Below are 19,208 nucleotides of genomic sequence, written 5' to 3' on the forward strand. Positions count from 1 at the left end.
GTCCCTGTCTTTTCATCCTATCATTTTAGGATGTGAAAGTATGATCATGGGGATGCATGTATGTATGAGCACCCATAAAGTCTGCACAGGGAAAGTACTTGAAAGGAAGTTTTCCAGGTTTAAGCAGTCCTAAACACAGTCTTGTAAAGATGCTCATTAAAACATTGATGTGTGTTGAAAAGTCCTAAGAAACTTCAATTGTTATGTACAAAATTTGGTACACAAGAATGATCAAACTTCTGCTTGTCAAAATATTCTGTAAAAATCTGTATTATAACATCTCTGTTAGGAAGGAGGGGGAGAAAAGGGTTAACTACCACTCAAGAATTCAGATCGGGGCAGGAAGCTTTGTAATTGGCTCTGAGGTTGTGGTCCAGATTTTAGATGATGATTTGTTTTTGGTATCAAAATACTTAACCAGCTGGGGTTTATAATGAATCTAGTTGGAGTTTACAACCAAACAGATAACCACCTCCTTAGATCCTTTCTTGGAATTTATAAGAATGAATTTGTTGTATGAATCTAATTATTTAACTAATTTGGTTATTTAATTCCAATCCAATATTGAGACTAACTTGTTGATTTGTTGATTTGACCTTGATTTGATAGTTGTTCTTTATTCTTTGTTTCATACTGTTAACAGAAGATTAGCTTTGGTAATATGGTACTTGATTTTATTTTTGTTTAATAGTTTTAATAAAATGTATAAAACTAATACTGAGTCCAGTTTCTTTCAATAAATGATGTGAGTCCAGGACCTGGGTGGGTATCCTAAAAGCCTGACCAGCTCTTCCTAATTAGGCTTGGTTCTCACAGTGATCTGCAAGGAGATGTGAAGAAGGTCCTCCTATTGTCTGATAAGAAGCCATTGTTATCATCCCAATGCTGGGATGATATGTTAGTTCTGTAGCAAAGGATCAACTGGGAAATCTTGAAAAGATGTCTGTTTTCCTCTCATCCTTGATCAGAAAAAGATCAGAAAGGAAACGTGCTGAGAGGAGTCGGAAATATACTTAACTTTGCTAAATTTTAGAAATGGCTTTGAGAGAATCTCTTGGGATGAGCTGCTTTGCTTCAGTTGCGCTGGATGAAAAGAGTGAGGAAAATACCCATTGTCTTTGTGGAACTCTTGTTACCTGCATTTTTTTTTTCAGATAAGAAGTCCTTCTTTCCTCCCCCCACCCCAATTCGTACTAACTTTCATAGCTCAAAATGTTTTTCCCACTATATTTTCATGCCTGACGTGAATTTATCATGTCATATTGTGGGGACACAGTGGAACACTCAAGGAACTCCAACCTAAAAATGAATCTCTATTATTTTAAGCTCAAAAGCAAAAGTGTATTGATAGAAAAGTTTTACCAACTAAATAAATATGAGTTATGGAATTAGGTGAATAAGGATAAGTGTCTGTGATCTTCTTTTCATGAACCAAGTGTATAGTGTATGATTAATTTCTACACCATTCCCCAAACCAGACTACCCTACAATGATAACATAACAATTAGTTGTCAAGAGAAAACATAGATCTGAGGTAACTTTTGAGGAAAAGAAATGAGGAAACAAAAGAGATCACTACCGTTTAAATTAATCTGGGTGAAATTCTGTTCAACCAAACAAAATTGATTCAATTTTTCTGTGCAATACTGACTTGTATTAATAATAATATTTTTCATCTCCAAGGACACGACTGATTTATAGATAATCATACACTGTGGGCTATTTACACCACTTTGCAGAGGTAGTGAAATTTGCACTGACTTCTGATTAGCATTGGCGTGTGTGAGAAGAACAACATGCAGCCGCAGTGGTGGAAACATAGCAAACTTTAAAGAGTAAGGGTACTCTGCTAAAGTGTTTTAGAAAAGACTCTTAATACAACAGGCTGGCTGCTTATATTACACCTGACAAATTATTCTTCTCACACGTACAATGAAGAACAGGTTTTTGTGTTTTTTTCCCATTAAAATTGGTTATATCACACTAAGAAGTCTAAATTTTGTATAACAGAATCTTAATAAAATCACTCTTTCCATAATATTTGGTTAAATATTTTAATAGCAGATATTGATTTTTCTCTCCTGGAGATTTTTGAAGGACTGTTTTAACTTTTTCCCTCAGACCTAAGGAAACTTCCAGTGCAGGAAAGGTGGCATGTCTTGTAGAAACAGTTTTCTGTGGAAGGTAGGGTGTGCTGCTTAATGGGTTAATTTTGCAGTAGGAAAAGCTTTCACAGACTTTGACACAGGTGACACAGCTCACTCTCAATGCCCTTCCATGGAAACATATCAGAGTCCTTTCACTTCTGCCAAGATTTGCAAAAAATTGCAAACTATAAAGCTTACAAATGTAATCTTCACTGTGACACTTTGTGTAGAGGAATGCATCTAGGAGAATCAGGTAGCCTGATGCCACTGTATCAGCTCACACTCCAGTTGCATTTTCTCATTTTCTTGAATTTTCACTCTACCTTTTGTTCCAACTAGCATGTGACTAACTGGATCTCTATTTGAGATCTCTGCTTTCTTTCAGCCAATTCTCTGGTTAAGAAGGTAGTGAAAGCAACATATTTATTCATTATATCTAGGAGATGTGGATAATAAGTGTGGCTCATAAGTATTTTCTAAGTGGAATAATCAGCATAGACATTTGAAAGTAGGATAGTGGGCAGTAACTGTGTGACTATCTTCCAATAAACTTATCTAAGGAGGCCTTTATTATAATTTGTATCTACAAATGTGTGTTTCTTTTTTCACACTAACGCTGTTCACAAATAGGTGGCTAGTGTACAAAGAGGTGACAAAGTCAGATAGGAAAATGAGTGGCAGAGCTAAAGAGGGCCTTGAAGGCAAGACTGAAAACTGTATTATGAAGTACTTTCTGTATACTCTGTTAATAGTTAAACTAATATGTTTTTGCTGTTTTTCTTTTAATCTGCTTGATGCTTATAGCGAAATCAGCATCCTCCCTAGTGTATAATCTGTGCCTCTTAAAGAATTACCATAATTCCAATAACCGTGAATGGTCTGGTGATTTCAGAAATAAAAATTGGCTATGAACTTAGCCTGCTTATATTACTGCTGTTCACGTATGACAACCTGCTGGCTTTGGGAAGTGACTACCATCAAGTAGCAGGTTTAATAAATCAAATCAACTTTTGTCTGAAAGTGATAAAATCAAAACTGGAGGAGCATGAAGTGTGTGTGTGTGTGTGTGTGTGTGGCAGGGGGAAGCAGTTTATTTCTTACAGTGTAAAAGTTGATGATTTTTTCCCCTCAGACTCAGCATAGTGGTAGTGTGAGATATAAGGCAAATTCATAAGTCTTCCTCTGGACTATATACATTTATTGTTTAGTGTGAGATAGTGTGGCTACTTAGTTTGTTTGTAAAGTTCAGCGAAAGCACCTTACACTTAATTGTACAGGAATGAGTCATAAATGAGGGGGTTTTATTTACTTCTCTATTTCTTTTTGTGTTTTTTACGGGAAATTTGTTGCTTTCATACATGCGGGCAAATTATTTTGGTTTAATTGAAATTCTTGCAAAACAATAATAAGTAGAAACCAGTGTAGTAGACTAGCTAGAAATGTTTTCTAGGAGACACGTATGGATATCAGTGCACCTCTACAGCAAAGCCCATACAAAACACATTTGCCTTGATTCATCCAAGGGTTAGTTTTCCTTATTTGTTTTTCCTTATCCTACTAATGTTGAGGTGTCCTACTATAGGATACTATATTGATACATGTAACTACCATTTCAGCTCATGATCATATCCGTCACCCCTTGCTTAAGCGGATTTGCGGTTATTACTTTCATGTGCCTTGTGATAGCACTTACTGGAACATTCTGTCTCCTACCATTGAGCAAGCTCTTCTTAGTGCCTAAGATTTAAAGGTAACCGTTGATCTATGTCAAGGGTTATGGCCTGCTTAACCACACTTATGCTAACTTATGCTTCAGCTAATGTCTTACAGGATACTGTAGGTTTCTTGTGTTACAGCTGAATATAATGAAGGCAACAGAGTGACTATGATAAAGGCAAGCCTATGGGCTACATAGTAGGCTATTCTGTGAGTACAGGTTGAAGGATGAGTGTCTTCAGCCACTTGAAAAGTGCACCAATAGTCTACTAATGCATATTCTGGAGTGACTTACTGCTATGGGAGTATGGCTTATTCATTTTACATTTAAATGTTTTTTAACTTGTAAAAAAAAAAGTTTTATGGGGATTTAGGTAAAGTGCCTTACATTATGAAAAGAAGGTCCTATAATCAGGGCCGGCTCCAGCTTTTCTGCTGCCCCAAGCAGGAAAAAAAAAATAAAGCCTATCGGCGGCAGCTCAATCGCGCTGCTTCATTCTTCGGCGGCGGCAATTCTGCGGCAGGTCCTGCACTCCCTCTCTTCCTCTTCAGCGGCACTTTGGTGGCAGCTCAAAGAGGAAGAGAGGGACTGAGGGACCTGGAGGTGCCGCCCCGATACCGGACGGAGTGCCGCCCCTTTGTATTGGCCGCCCCAAGCACCTGCTTCCTTCGCTGGAGCCGGCCCTGCCTATAATAGTGATGAGAAAACAATAGGAAAGAGATTAAAAATAAATTTGTACTACTGTTTTGACTCTATATGTTTGATTTATTTATTTATTTTTACCTTTTTTTAGATTAGAAAATGTATTACACCCACTCCTATTTGTATCTAGGTATAAAAGTAAGAGCCACCATTTGCAGACATGTAGTTGTGGGAGTGCTGCCTCTGCACATCTGGCAGCTAAGGACAGCATTTTGCCTCTTTGAGATAGAGACTGTCCTGTGGCAGCTTGACATCACCTCCAGCACAGGGCTGTACCTAATTGAGGAGCTGTTGTAGTCCTTGGAGTTTAACTGAAGTTATTAGTAACCATAGAAGAAGTTATTAACACAAAGGTAGATACAAATGGATGTGAATTGATTACTCATGTAGTTAAGTGACAGCTTATCATAAATCCACAAGAACGACAGTGTTTTCCATTAGTCATCTTTTAACGAGTCAACATTTAGTGACAGTTAGCAGACCATGGAATCTGTATAGTGAAGCTTAGTGGTACACTATCTCAGATATCACAGGGTGATAACTTGATGAATGTTGACCTTTTTTTTAAACGAAGACCACTGTATTCACAAGTAGCTATGTGACAGTGAGGGATCTCTCTGGCCCTCTCTGTGTCTCTTCCCCCTCCCCCTCCTTCTCTCCCTCTCCTCCCGATGCAGCAGGCATCAGTACCCTGACACCCCCCTTGCCTAGGAAAAGCCCATTCAATTTTGGGTACCAACAAGACTTAGTCTTCTGGGGGCCTAGAAAGGCCAGGAAAAGATAGGTTTCAGAGTAGCAGCCGTGTTAGTCTGTATCCGCAAAAAGAACAGGAGTACTTGTGGCACCTTAGAGACTAACAAATTTATTAGAGCATAAGCTTTCGTGGGCTACAACCCACTTCTTCGGATGCATATAGAGTGAAACATTGAGGAGATATATATACACACATACAGAGAGCATGAACAGGTGGGAGTTGTCTTACCAACTCTGAGAGGCCAATTAAGTAAGAGAAAAAAAAACTTTTGAAGTGATAATCAAGATAGCCCAGTACAGACAGTTTGATAAGAAGCAAGTGTGAGAGTACTTACAAGGGGAGATAGATTCAATGTTTGTAATGCATATGCATATGCAAACTAGACACAATCAACTCAGGGTTAAATAGGGATTGGGAATGGCTGAGCCATTACAAACATTGAATCTATCTCCCCTTGTAAGTACTCTCACACTTGCTTCTTATCAAACTGTCTGTACTGGGCTATCTTGATTATCACTTCAAAAGTTTTTTTTTCTCTTACTTAATTGGCCTCTCAGAGTTGGTAAGACAACTCCCACCTGTTCATGCTCTCTGTATGTGTGTATATATATCTCCTCAATGTTTCACTCTATATGCATCCGAAGAAGTGGGTTGTAGCCCACGAAAGCTTATGCTCTAATAAATTTGTTAGTCTCTAAGGTGCCACAAGTACTCCTGTTCTTTTTGCAGGAAAAGATACTAACCAATCAGGAGCCAGCAGACAAATTAAGAAGGCTTGTCTGTTTCGTCCCAAGGAAGGGGGGTGCTGGGTGAAGCTCTGCATTCTAGGTCTAGGTCAGACCTTAGACCTTAGTCCATTCCGTGCTTTGCTGCACATTGGGCTACCCACATTTGCCATTCTTGCCTGTCAACTGCCCTTCTCTCCAAATCTTCCCATTTCATGTTGAGGTGCTTAATGTTGTTCAGAACTGTTCGTTTCTATGTTATTCGCAGTCTTCCTCTCTTTCTTTTTGCATTTTCTGGCTTCCATTCAAGGATGGTATTTGGTAAGCATTTTTTTTTTTTTTTCCCCATTCTCAGCGCATGTTCCAGCCACTCATGTCTTCTTTTGTAGATTATTTGTGAAAGGGTACCTTGTCCAGTTATTTTTCTGACTTCTTCATTCGTCTTCCTATCGCTATATGTTGTTCCCAATATTCTTCTCAGACATTTGTGATGAAATGCATCCAGCTTTTGCGTATCTTTCATGATAAGTTGCCATGTCTCACTGCTATATGTTGTGATGGCGATAACAATTGCTTTGTACACATTCAGTTTTGTCTTAAGGGAGATGTTTTTGAATTGCCCGATGTTTTCGAGTCTTCCAAATGCAGCATTTGCCTTCCCGATTCTTCTTCTTATTTCACGGGAGCTAGTAGCATCTTGGCTGATAGTACTTCCAAGATACGTAAAATTGTCCACCTTCTCCAGTTTCTCCTCTTCAATTTTGATTTCTGTCCCTATAGTCCCCATTAACATGACTTTACATTTCTTTTCATTGTATCTCGAACCTATCTTTGTTACCAATTTTTAAATGTCATTACCAAGTGGTTACTTTTTGAGTTTGTAAGTTTAAAGCTAAATTATGAGTTTATCTTTAATTAACTATTAAGGGACTGAGACCAACCTCAGTGCACCAGTTGTCTTGCTCTGAGTTGGCTGCCACAGTAACAAATAGTGTCATTCTTTAAAATCTGAAATGTAAAAATAAATCCCTCATAACTGTGGTCCATAGCCAGTTAGATGTTAGAAAGATGGTAAATATTCTTTCCTTATGTTAGGATTTTTTCCTATTATCTGTTTCCTTTAACTCGATGCTGTCTCTTATATTGAAAGTGTGTGCTTTAAAAAAGCTTAGAAAACTTAATATTTTGCACTTATTTCACCAAACAACTGGGGGAAAGTACAGATCTTCTTAATTTATTAATTTAAAGTGGCACGTTACTATGTGGTAAAAGTGAAGTGAATTAATACTATTTTATTAGTGGTTCCTTGCAGTCCGCCTTATTTTCCAAAGTGATTCCTTTGTTAGAAGAATGTTAGTTGACACTAGTGATAGTTTGTCCAGGGAGGAGTGACAGCCTTGAAAACTCATGTAAATCAGTAGTGAAAAGTGAGGGACAGATCCTCAGCTGGTGTAAATTGTAAAACCTCCATTGAATTCAATTGAGCTATAGCAATTTAGGATCTGCCCCAAATAAGTATTTTGCGAAAGAACCTGAATTGTCCCCAGTAGATTACTTTTGAGATGTCACTGGTAGCTCTCCTGCACATATTGCCCCGAGTGCCTGCGCCAACACAGTATAGAAGTTCTTTGAAAGGTAACACTGTGCCCCGTGGTACTCTAATATAAATTGTTGTAGCTCTATTGGGTTCAGTGTGCCCTTGTGCAAAAATGCAATGGTGACCTCAGCAACATGTTGGAGCTAGAAGCAACTGCCTAGTGGAATTTTGGACTATGTTATCAACATTGTGGTAGCTGCTGTGAAGGTGAAGGAACAGTGGAGACTTTTCTCTCAACTTCTTGTTTTCATACTTTCAAAGTTTTTTGATGTGTAGGTTGATCCTGATGCAACTTAAACAAAAACTCTGCATAGTGGGGGTTATGTTCATTTAGTAAAGAAGTGTTGCATCAGGTATCTAATATTACATCATGGTGCTTATGGTCCAAGGGCATCATTGTTCCTTAATTCAAATGGTTGTTGTTTACTTTCTTCAGTGTTTTTATGTGATGTTAATAACTTTTGAATGCTGTACAGTAAACAACTTGTTACACATCCCACCCCGGGGTGACAACAAAGCATTAGCCTAGGGTAGCAAAACATTAGCCTAGGGCCAAGGGCAGCGCTCATGTTGATTTTCTTCTTTCAGTTAATGGATTTGGAAGTGCTGTTTCTGCAATTTCCTGTTGTGATTCTCTGGTGGGCACAGCTCCTGAGTGCTTGGTTTGTCATGTTCACTTACTAGTATGCTCCTATGCTGTGTATTACAGGTTTCTAAGATCATAATATATACCATGGTCACATGCCTAAATACTCAAACACAAGAAGCAGCTGGCATCTGTATTCATTCCAAATGGAATCCCGAGTTCTTATGTCTCTGGGCCCCGCTCTTCTCTATCAGCCTGCTCCATGGAGCAAAGCTATGCTGGGTCCTGGGCCTCCTGTCAGTGAGGAGTCAGATCTGCAAATCAATGAGAATTTGTCCTTAATTTGTCACTTCTTGGAAGGGTCTTGGCTGATTCTAAGTTCCTTGGGTCTTCTGGGAAATTTTCCTACCGGCCAGACTGATCCGGTGGCTGCAGTTCAGTGGAGTGTGATGTGATTTCTCTTTATAGTTTTTGTCAATCCTATTATGATTTTTCAGGAGAAAAATGTTGTATGTGAGTAATGATCTTTTTAGATTGTATGCTGTTCAGGACGGGGACCATGGCTTCCTCTAGATTTGAATAGCCCCCAATGTATTTTGTCTGCCACTGTAATATAAATAATAATAATAATGGAAGATACTGTGACAGCCTTTTTAAAATAATACTAGCCCCTTTAAAGCTAGGAAATGAAGAGGTGAAGCTGAAAAGTTATCTGCAATTTTGGTTACCCTCCTGTCTTGCTGAGTTCATAAGGTATATATGAAACTGTAATTCTGAAGCCCCCTAATAAATGATAATATGCCAATGCTAATGCACAACAGATCAGGTTATTATAGGCACAGTAGAGCCATTACAATGTACTGTTTAAATATATATTTAGGGACTTTTTAGCTGCCCATTTTCCCCCAGCTAAATCTTACAGGCTTCTTTGGAGTAGCCATCATGGTCCATTGTATAAATTCATATTATAGTGGCTTTCTGCAAAGGTGTGTTTTGACTCAGTAGAGTGTAACAGCTCATTTGGAATCGTTGCAGTCCCTCATGGCAATGAGTATTTAGGGACTCTTAAATCCAGGGGCAATTTGGCTTTGCACGTATGCATACAAAGTCTGTGTGGTGGAAATCCCTGTGGTGCTACATGGGTAGTGCAGTGCACAAAGTAAACTGCCTTCCTCAGTGAAACAACTTGTACTCTTACATAGATTAGGGGCAGAAATAAAATCCATCATCTCTCTCTCTTCCGCTTCCCCCTCAAAAAAGTACCCCAAATGACTCTGTACGCATTAAAGTACTAGTGAAGGCCATTGCCAGACCTTTTAACATTCATCATTTTAATATTTACCAGAGAAAGCAGACAATAGTCATTTTTTATAAAATCAGTAGTTTTCAGAATAGCTGTTCCTGTTCAGATCACAAGTGAAAATCAGTATGATGCTCTTTTTCCTGAAAGTGAGATGACTCTCAGCACTGGACAGATCCAGGTAACCTTATGGTCCAGGAAGGAACTGTACAAGCTTCCCCACACCACTCTGCCTATGCACCCCACAGCCGTGACTGACAGTACCTGTGTTGCTGAAGTCCTGGATCTTTCTTCACCAGAGGCTACTTAATCAGGCCAGAATGAGATAAACAGTGTGTTAATTTTGCATCAGTGTAGAAGAGGACTGAAGTATTGTGATTGTCTTATTATGACCCTAAGATAGGATTTGAAGTCAGCCTCATGAGGTGAAAGGTTGGAACAAATGCAAGCCCCACTGAAACCAAAGAAAAGACTCCAAGAGGGGTTGAATCAGGCCTTTAATCCTTTGCTCTGCTTTGCCTCCTGATTTTGATGGTCCTTTGCAAACATTTGTGTATCAAAACCATCATGTATTTTGGTACGTAGAGCTGGTCAATTTTTTATTTTTTTTTTAATTTTCACTAAAAATATTTGTCAACAATTAGAGCTTTTAAAATATTTTGACCTGAGTTGGTTGAAAAAAAAATGTCATCAAAAATTCAGAAATACCCAAAATATTGACTAGTTGTAATGGCACTATTGGAAGTCCCCAGCGAACATAGAATTAATACTGGGGGGAAAAAGAATTGTTCAGTGGTATTTATGAAATATGTTTAAAAAGTTATATGGGGTGTATTATACCGGCCTCTTGCCAGTGTTCTTATTCTATTTTTCAGTCCAGCATACTGATATATATGAAATTCATGCTTTTTATTTTAGTGAATATTTGTAATGCTTTGAATTCCTGTCTTGGCAGAGAATAATGATGCTTTCTAATTACAAATTTTCCAGCTAAATTTTAAATGAAATAAGGAACATATCTTTTTTTAACATGCTCTGGCCATATCATGCAGGCTATATCATTCATAATCTGTTTTTGGCCTTTGAAATGATGAACAGATAATTTTACTGTATTGGTTAAAGGATGTTGTAGCCACTAAAAGAACTCAGATCTGCAGCATTGGTTTAACACATTATTGCTAGGGCAAGCCTCAGTTTAATGATCCAGATGCCAGTAAAACAGAATTCCAAAGGGGGAAAAACTTTGTGATATGTGAAATGTAACCTTATTTCTCAAAACTTTGGGGGCAAATGAGGCATAGAAGATATTTTCAAATGTATACTGTCTGAAACGTGATGTTAAATCTTTTTCCTAACTACTAATGCACTGCAGAATCCTTAGTTGAAGCATATAAGTTTCATGGATCTGCTGATGAAGGTGACATTACATGAGTCTAAGCAGTTCTGTGCAATGACATTAGATTGGCAGCTCCACTGCAAGCATTTTTAGCATCTTGAACTAGCTAAAGGTAATTTGTGCTGGTAATTAAGAAGATTGGTTTCATTTTTATGAGAAGGGATTTGGAGAAAAATTAGGGCCCTTTTTCAGAAAAGGACTTGTTTGCCAATGTGCTGTAGATTCTAATTGAAATTGTAGGAAGGAAGTATATACCTAATAGTTGGAGCAGGGTACTAGAAGTCAGGACTCGTGGGTTCTTGAAACAGCTCTGCCAATTATTTTGTTGGGTATACTCATCTGTACCCTGGTACACATCTCACTTACTAATAGGTGTGATGAGAGGCTCAGCCAACTGATGTTTGAACTTAAAAGGGGTTATACAAATACAGTACACAACTGACAGATGGAAGTGTTTTTGTAGTGTATAGATTTCAGGGGTGGCTTTTCTTTTTGCACCACAGCAACCCCTTGGTACAGATTTCAGGGACCAAAAAAAAAAAAAGGGTAGAATGAGCCACTGAAGTGTTTAAAGGTAGATCACTGTCATACAGCACGCCTATGGTAGACACAAACTATCCTGGGAAAGAGCTTGCGAGCAGGGAGGAGGTCAAGAAGGAAAAAAAATCAGAAGAGTTGTAAATTAAGAAGGTAGTAGAGAAAGAACAAGGGAAAGGGACATGGAATCTCCTCTCATAGAGAGCAGTGTCAGAAATGTCTTTTTAAGCTGTTTCTTTTTTATTCATATAGATTAACTGGGAATTTCTAAAGCTCATAGCTGAGGGGTTTTTTTGTAATGGAAATAAGGAGCATGTATGAGTCAGTACTTTTTGAAAGCCCGAATCCTCCCAACTATGGCATTAAAAATGAGCAAAGGAAGGGTTAGCTGTCATGTTTCAGTCTTTGTTCTCTCCACACTCTAGTTGTTTGTGTGATAGGGGTACAAGACATAGTCACACATCTGTAGAGACATATTAACTAATAGGTCTTGAGGCCCAGGCACAAAATGCAGTGATTTTGGATGTGCCCATCTGTTGATTCAGGCAGGTGAAAGAGCAAGAGAGCAACAGCTATGAGTGCAGTCTGGGAGGGCATGGGTATCCAGAGGTATGTGTTGTTCAGAAAGATTATTGGACCCACTGGTGAGTGTGTGTTACAGGTCCCCCTCTGTGCCCCATTTGTAGAAGATATGATTCTGTTACAATCTCAAAGCCTTGGCTAAAATCTCTACAAAGCCTTGGCTTCAGCCGAAGCAGCTCATGAGTTTTAGCTCTGGAGGTCCCTGGTTCAATGTTTAGTGTGACAGCCAAGATTGCTGCCATCACACATGCTCAAATGCTTGGAAACCCCTCTGCTGCGTTAAGAGAGCCTAGCAGTGAGAACCCACATATCAAGATGAAAAATTTAGAAAAATAAACTTTTCCCCCCTGTCCTTTGTCTCCAGGATCCCGTCTTCGCCAGGAGGACTTTCCACCACGGATTGTTGAGCATCCTTCAGATGTGATAGTCTCTAAGGGAGAGCCAACAACTCTGAACTGTAAGGCTGAGGGAAGGCCAACTCCCACTATTGAATGGTACAAGGATGGAGAGCGAGTGGAGACTGACAAAGATGACCCCCGCTCCCACCGTATGCTGCTGCCCAGCGGATCTTTATTTTTCTTACGCATTGTACATGGACGCAGGAGCAAACCTGATGAAGGAAGTTATGTTTGTGTTGCGAGGAACTATCTTGGTGAAGCTGTGAGTCGCAATGCATCTCTGGAAGTAGCATGTAAGTAATCCAAAATATGATCACCACCTTCTAAAATTCATGTAAAACTTTGTAGTTGCTTTGATGTTAACATATAGCCCTCTCATGCAGTACCGAGTTAGCAGATAATAAATGTGGATAAGCATGTCATTTTACCTTTCACTATTACTCTTAGCCAAGCTGTTTTCACACACATCTATTCAGTCGCAATGACCATGCAAAATATATGATTTATACTGAGGTACCATTCTAGCCTGTGTATAATCATAATTGACATTAGCATGGAGGAATCCTAGTCTCCCTTTAATGAGTAATCTAATTTTGAAATTATGGGTCAAGTTGGTTATACTGAACCATAACATTAAAAATTTAAATATCATTTAATATAAGGGTGCACTGTCTCTTTCTCCTTATTGGGTCATCTGTTACTTCTGCAGAAGTAGTCAGTTTCCAGTCTGGTGACTCATGTACTATACTGTTGAAAGCCTCAATCCCTTCAGAGTTCCCTTCTGCCAAAAACTCAGTGCAGGTCTCATTCATTATGTGACTGGCATGTGATAATTGTTTACCATTTCTCAACATATCTAGAACAGTCTTATTCCTATTGATTGGCTTTATGTAACAGTGAAGTCATCACCGATCTTTTAGAGAATTTGAAATTACTGAGACCCTCATGCATGAATGCTCTGCTTCCAAGTGAACAAGCTGAAACAAGGTCATTTTATTTGCATCTTAAAGAAGCTTGTCTTTCACAAAATGTAAAGTTACTATGTGTTAACTGCCCCTAATTAATTATCTGGGTTGAAAAGGAGACGGGAAAGAAAAATAAATTTCAGCATGCAAAATGAAGTCAGTTAATGCTGCCTGTGCATTTTCATATAAATGAATTTTTAAAAAATGATTAAAAAGCTAAAATCACAATTCTTTTCTTAGACTTCATTTTCACTACAGGGAGGGTGCAAGGCCCTGATTCAGCAATCTTTCCCTACTCAGCAAAGTAGTTAAACATGTGTTTAACTTAAGCCCCATTGACTTCTGTGGTAAGCACATACTTCAGCATTTAGGGTGAAGAGGGATGGACTTAAGCATGTACTTAAATGCCTTGCTGACCTGCGATCCAAGTATTTTGCCTACTTTTTTTTCTAGGTGGCTAACCTTTTTAATCTTTCAATTTCCAAATTCCTCCATTGTCATACAGCCACCCTTGTATGAGGATAAGAATACCTTCTCCATGGCTGATATCAGTTATAGTCTTTGAGAAATAAGGGAAGGAGTTCATATCTGAAACTACCAGAAGTAATTGAAGGGTATTGGAAGAACTGCTGGTTCAGTTTCCTTAAAAGAATTTCTCCTGCTTCAACTGACTTTTGTGTGTACAATGCAAAACGTTAGTTAATCTTGATAGTTTGTCATTATCTTCATACATTACAGAAAGGACATTCCCTTGAACTAATTGTCAGATGATATGGGAGCTAAACAGTAGAGCAGGGTAGGCCAATGCATTACCTTTCATTTCATAGAACCTTGTTTCAAAGATTTTTCAAATCAGACCTGAAAGGTAGTTTACAGTTTTCATTCAAGTCCTCAGTGAAGACTTGTCCCCATCACAAAAGCATCACATAGTTTTGCACAGTTTAGGACTGTAGGCATTTTTGCACTGCAGAGAAGGACAGCATGAGAGAGGTTGCAAAGCTATTTGAAGAAACCTACATTCTGTGTGGGTGTCCAACCAAGGCTATTAGATTATTACTCTTCTGAGCACTGTATTCACATGCATGATTGTTGAGATCTCTGAGAGAGGTTATGTTGTCTTTATTACAAGTATAAACATGTTTGAAATGTTTGGCTTCTTAACTTGCAGATTTGCCTGGTACATGATGTTAAGATTAAAACATCTACTGTCTGGATATAGAGTAGAAAAACTGGTGCAGTTGCACCTTGAGTCATCACATCAAAATGATTGGTTGTTTCAAAATAAAAGTATGCTTTTATTGCATCAAATCTTACTGATCTCTACTACAATGACTGCTGAGAGTCTCTAGTTACCAACTGTTCAGTCTCCTGAGTTACAATTTTAACCACTGCAGCTGGTGGCAGGTCATGCATGAACTAAAAGTCAGATAACAGAAGACTGCAAAAATAATAAGACCAGGTTTCATTGTAGATGGTGTTTTAGGGAAGGATCACAGAACATGAAATCTGAGAGCTGAAACCATAGCCAAAGTTTCTGTAAAGGCATCGTGCACCTGACACCAGATTATCTTAGTGTTTTTGTACCTTTGAAGTTTAACTGACTGAATTCTTCAATTAAACTCTTTGGGGATTAAAGGGAACATTCCTGGGCCATTTAAATTAAATGGTTCTTTGTCTTTGCTTGAACTGAAACATGATGGTCTGAGGGACTTCATGAAGGATGGTAGAAAAGTTTTTAAATATGTTCATTCATGATTTAAGGGCAAGATTCTGCCACACTTATTCACTTTGTGAATAGGATCTATTGATTTCACTGGACTATAGACTCAATAAAATACAGTCTTATTACCTTTGTGACCTAGACATCTTTTACAGCTTAGGTAGCATTGCTTCCAAAGAACATCGTTATGTTGGACATCTGTGTAAAAAGATTGTCACTTAATGCACCTGACTGGGATGCAGCTGTTACTGGAGACTGCAAAACTACTCAACTCTTCCCAGTTTACTGCAAAAGTTCATGTATTTTCTCATTCAAATGTCTATTTTTTTTTATTCGTAAGGATCTAAAATAAATTTCCAAATGATTTGTAGGAAACAGCCCCTTTAAGGCTTTACATCAAGCTTTGTGCATCATAACTGTTTATAGGTTGTTGGAGACTCTCTAAAAGTCAATCTCCATTAGAGAAATGAGCTGTTGCTGATAACTGTTGTCAGCAGCGGGTGCCCCGCACCACTTCAGTTGCTGAATTAAAAACCGTTTATCTGCTAGGTAGTTGGGACACTACAGCATTGCTAAGAGAAAGCATGATAGGCCACATTCCGCCAGGTCTCACTCATGCTATCTGTAATGGTGTTGAAAACTGCTGTCTCTACCCTAGCGGTTAAACCTTTTTCAACACCCGATAACGAGGAGCTAGTGGGGTCCTTTTGCTGGTAACCATTGCCATGGATCATTTTTCCAGTGTAGGTGGACCCTAATTGTAGCAAAAGGGAAATGGCTGCTTTTCACAGATCTAAAAATACTTGAATCTCTCTTCTATTTTGGTAATTAATCAATAGTGAATTATTTAAATATCTGTATTAAATTGTGTCTCTTTAAAAATGTGAAGCTGAACAATCCCTTTGAGAAGGGGCACTTTGTAAATAAACGTTTGTTTTTATTAGTCTCTCAAATTACTGTTGGGAAACTGCGCATGCTTTTGGTCTGGGCAAAGATCCAAGTGACTAACTGGTTCATTCTTGTCTCCTTTTCCTACTGTTTTGTATGGGCACCTACCACACAAACACCATGATTCTTGAACTTATTCATATTCCTGTGTTTAGTTGAAATCATTAGAACTACAAGGGGCCATGATTCAAAGAAGCATATAATATTTAAAGTTAAGCATGTGCTTAATCCATTGCTGGATTGGGGCCTGTGGTTGCTGTCTTTGTTTTCCTAAAGAAAACTAAAAAAAAAAAAAAGTCTTACTCCTAAAGATTTTCAAAAATATTTTTATTTGAAAGCATAATTCATCACTGATGCATTTCAATCATGCTTGGACTGATACTTGGGTTAGTATTTTAGTAAGAATTTCCTACTAACCAGAAACTAATTCCAACATTATTGATGGATCTGACATTTGTATGGGAATTGTGTTGCGTTTTTTTAATAGTTAAACCATTAATAGTAGGCACTGTGCTCTTAAACCAACAGAAAATAGTTGTTTTATTCAAAAGAGAAAAATGTGTTTATCTTGAGTATGTTTCAAATACCACACATAGAATTTTTATGCAATTTAGAGTTGGTATTAGAAGCATCATAAATGAAATACCCAAAATGTGCTTAGGATCATTTTAAATAATCTGGTATAAAAGGTAGGTTTTAAGTAATCTGTCTTTTGTGAAATGCCTTCAGTGCTTTTTAAATGTTTTGAAAATAAAAGCACTATTTTTCACAAAGCAAAAAATTGACATTCCTGAAACCATGGTGTGGAGTTTTCCAATGGGAATATTGGGAGACACATTTGCGGTAGCTACTGTAGGTAGGATTTCAGTTTCAAGCACTAGGGCGCCACATGTAAGGAACAGAAAGAGCATAAGGGGACCTCGCACTGACTCAGGCTGTCTCTGATCTACCCTGAGTTAGTGGGAGCCCCCAGAGATAACAGCTGTAGCCCCAGGTGTTAAATATGTGACAGCAGCTTGATCTATCGACCAGTGTAAAAGGGGGCTCTGGCCTAAATGAAAATTCATGAAAAATTGATGAAGTCCCCAGATTATTTTTTTTCCTTTTTCAATGCTGTGCCAATGTAGTGAGGAGAGATTAAATGAGGTGTTGAATGCTTTAGTGGCAAAGAGGTTGTGGTTCAAAGGTTAGGGGTCATGAATAAAAAGATCATCTCCCTCCCCCACCCTTTGCTTTCTTCTAAAACAAAACACAAGAGCTTCTCAGATTAGCCAGGGTTTATTTTGCCTTTGATATCAAAATACAAAAAGAATAATTGTTCAAAAGCAGGGGTATTTTTCACTAAAAGGGAAGGAGTGTGGAGGTTGGGGCTGATACAAAAGAGTGAACAAAATCTGATTCATAATTCAATTGGAGAACCAGAAATAGATTGAATTCCACGACTGCAATTTACATTTTGGCCTCCATCTTTCAGGGTTTGTGCTTGAACTGAAGTCATTAGGAGAAAGAAAAGGTCTTGCATTATTTATAGGTCACAGATTGCTGGAATAGCAAGCTTTGGAACACTCTCAAAACATAATGGTCCTGTTTGCATTAAATCCAAAACTAAATTGATGCTTTATCTGTATGAGTAAGAGAGGTTACAGCAGAAGACTGAGATTAGCAAGAGGAGTCGCAGGTGTTCTCCAAAGTGAGCCAAATCTTTTACACAAGAAATCTAATATTACAACATGTCCGTTTTATTTGTAAAATGTGAAGATTAAAAGATGAGAGGCATAAAATATTGACTAAACAATCACCCATATATTATAAAAATAATCCCTTCAGATATTCTATGAAGCTCTTGTAGAGGGCAACTGTGTGTTGATGACAATTAAATTAATTACATTTATCAAAGATACTTGAAATCCAAAGCACCTGCAAAATAACATAACATAGTAACCTGTGCCACATTGGCACAGTAAAGTGCATTGATGACCTTGGTCTAGTCTTTACTGCACATATATTCCCATTTAGAAAAAAATAATTTCACAATTGGCACTAAGTGTTAGTGTCAGCAGGGAAATCAAGGGCTCAGTGGTCAAAGAGTTGATTTGCTCTCTAATGTTTGGAGGATGAATACGCCACTGCCATGCACCCTTTTTAGTCATTCACACCTTTGCCAAGGGACTGGGCAACACTACCTGTCTGAACTGGTAGTCATCTATGTTCACTTAGCAGGGATATAAATGACTACAGAAAGTGGAATGCAATGGCTAGTGGTCCTTTAAGAACCTGGCTGATGCAGAAGAGCAGGGCATTAGAGTGAAGCTGTTACTTCCTTCCCATACTTCAGTTTTTCTGGGGATAAATATGGTACTCCTGGGCTGTCAACAGAACACATTTCATGAGTGCAACATTCCTTTTAGAGGTGAAAATTGTGACAGATGTGATAAATAAGGATGATACATTAAAAGAAAGAATAGTTGAAATGCTTTAAGGGAAAAAATGACGGAATTTCATACTTGAAGTGGGATAAAAAATAGACAGATGTGGTATCATCTTGTCTGGCTGCCCATCAGCACTGTTCACTGTCAAAAATGTAACTTATGATGAGATGTAATTGTACTCCTTCTTTGCCCTCAAAGTCTCCCCAGTGTGGAATTCCTAATCAAAAAGTCTGTTAGTTTTTAACTCACATGCACAACTTCCATCAATAGTGATGAGAGGTGTATATTAGTGGGAGCATGAACTCAGCGAACCTGTATAGTATCAATGCGAAAAAGGCCAATGGCTTAAGAAAAATTGAAACAAAAAAATCTCTCTACAGGATACTTCTGTAGCAGGAAACTGGTTATCTGGTATAATCCACTGGTGGTTACCACTGCAGGAAGTTACAGTATGATAGAGCGTGTCAGTAGATGATACACACACATTTATTTCAACAGTGAAAATATGAAACTAGAGAACCATATAACTAACAGTGAGTGAAACCACTTCAGATAAACCACGATCTGAAGCAAACATCAGCTCAAATTTCTATTTGAGGGTCAAATAAGTTTTCTAATTATTTCATTTATAATTCAGTATGTATTTATAGGTCACAATCTAGTCCTCTGGGAGTAGCAGGAACAGAACTACCACGAGAGAGGCTT

At 38.2% G+C, this 19,208-nt stretch overlaps 1 protein-coding gene across 1 annotated transcript in view; it reads left to right on the forward strand.

The window, feature by feature from the left end:
* ROBO2 (roundabout guidance receptor 2) overlaps positions 1 to 19,208 on the forward strand; it is a 632,658-nt gene that overhangs the window by 47,508 nt on the left and 565,942 nt on the right. The window contains exon 2 of the mRNA XM_029911756.1: positions 12,408 to 12,734. Coding sequence (XP_029767616.1) covers positions 12,408 to 12,734 — 327 coding nt within the window. The remainder of the gene's footprint in view (positions 1 to 12,407; positions 12,735 to 19,208) is intronic.

The sequence above is a fragment of the Terrapene carolina genome, unplaced genomic scaffold (assembly GCF_002925995.2).
Source record: "Terrapene carolina triunguis isolate 2854851 unplaced genomic scaffold, T_m_triunguis-2.0 Scaffold38, whole genome shotgun sequence".
Classification (NCBI taxonomy): Eukaryota; Metazoa; Chordata; order Testudines; family Emydidae; genus Terrapene; species Terrapene triunguis.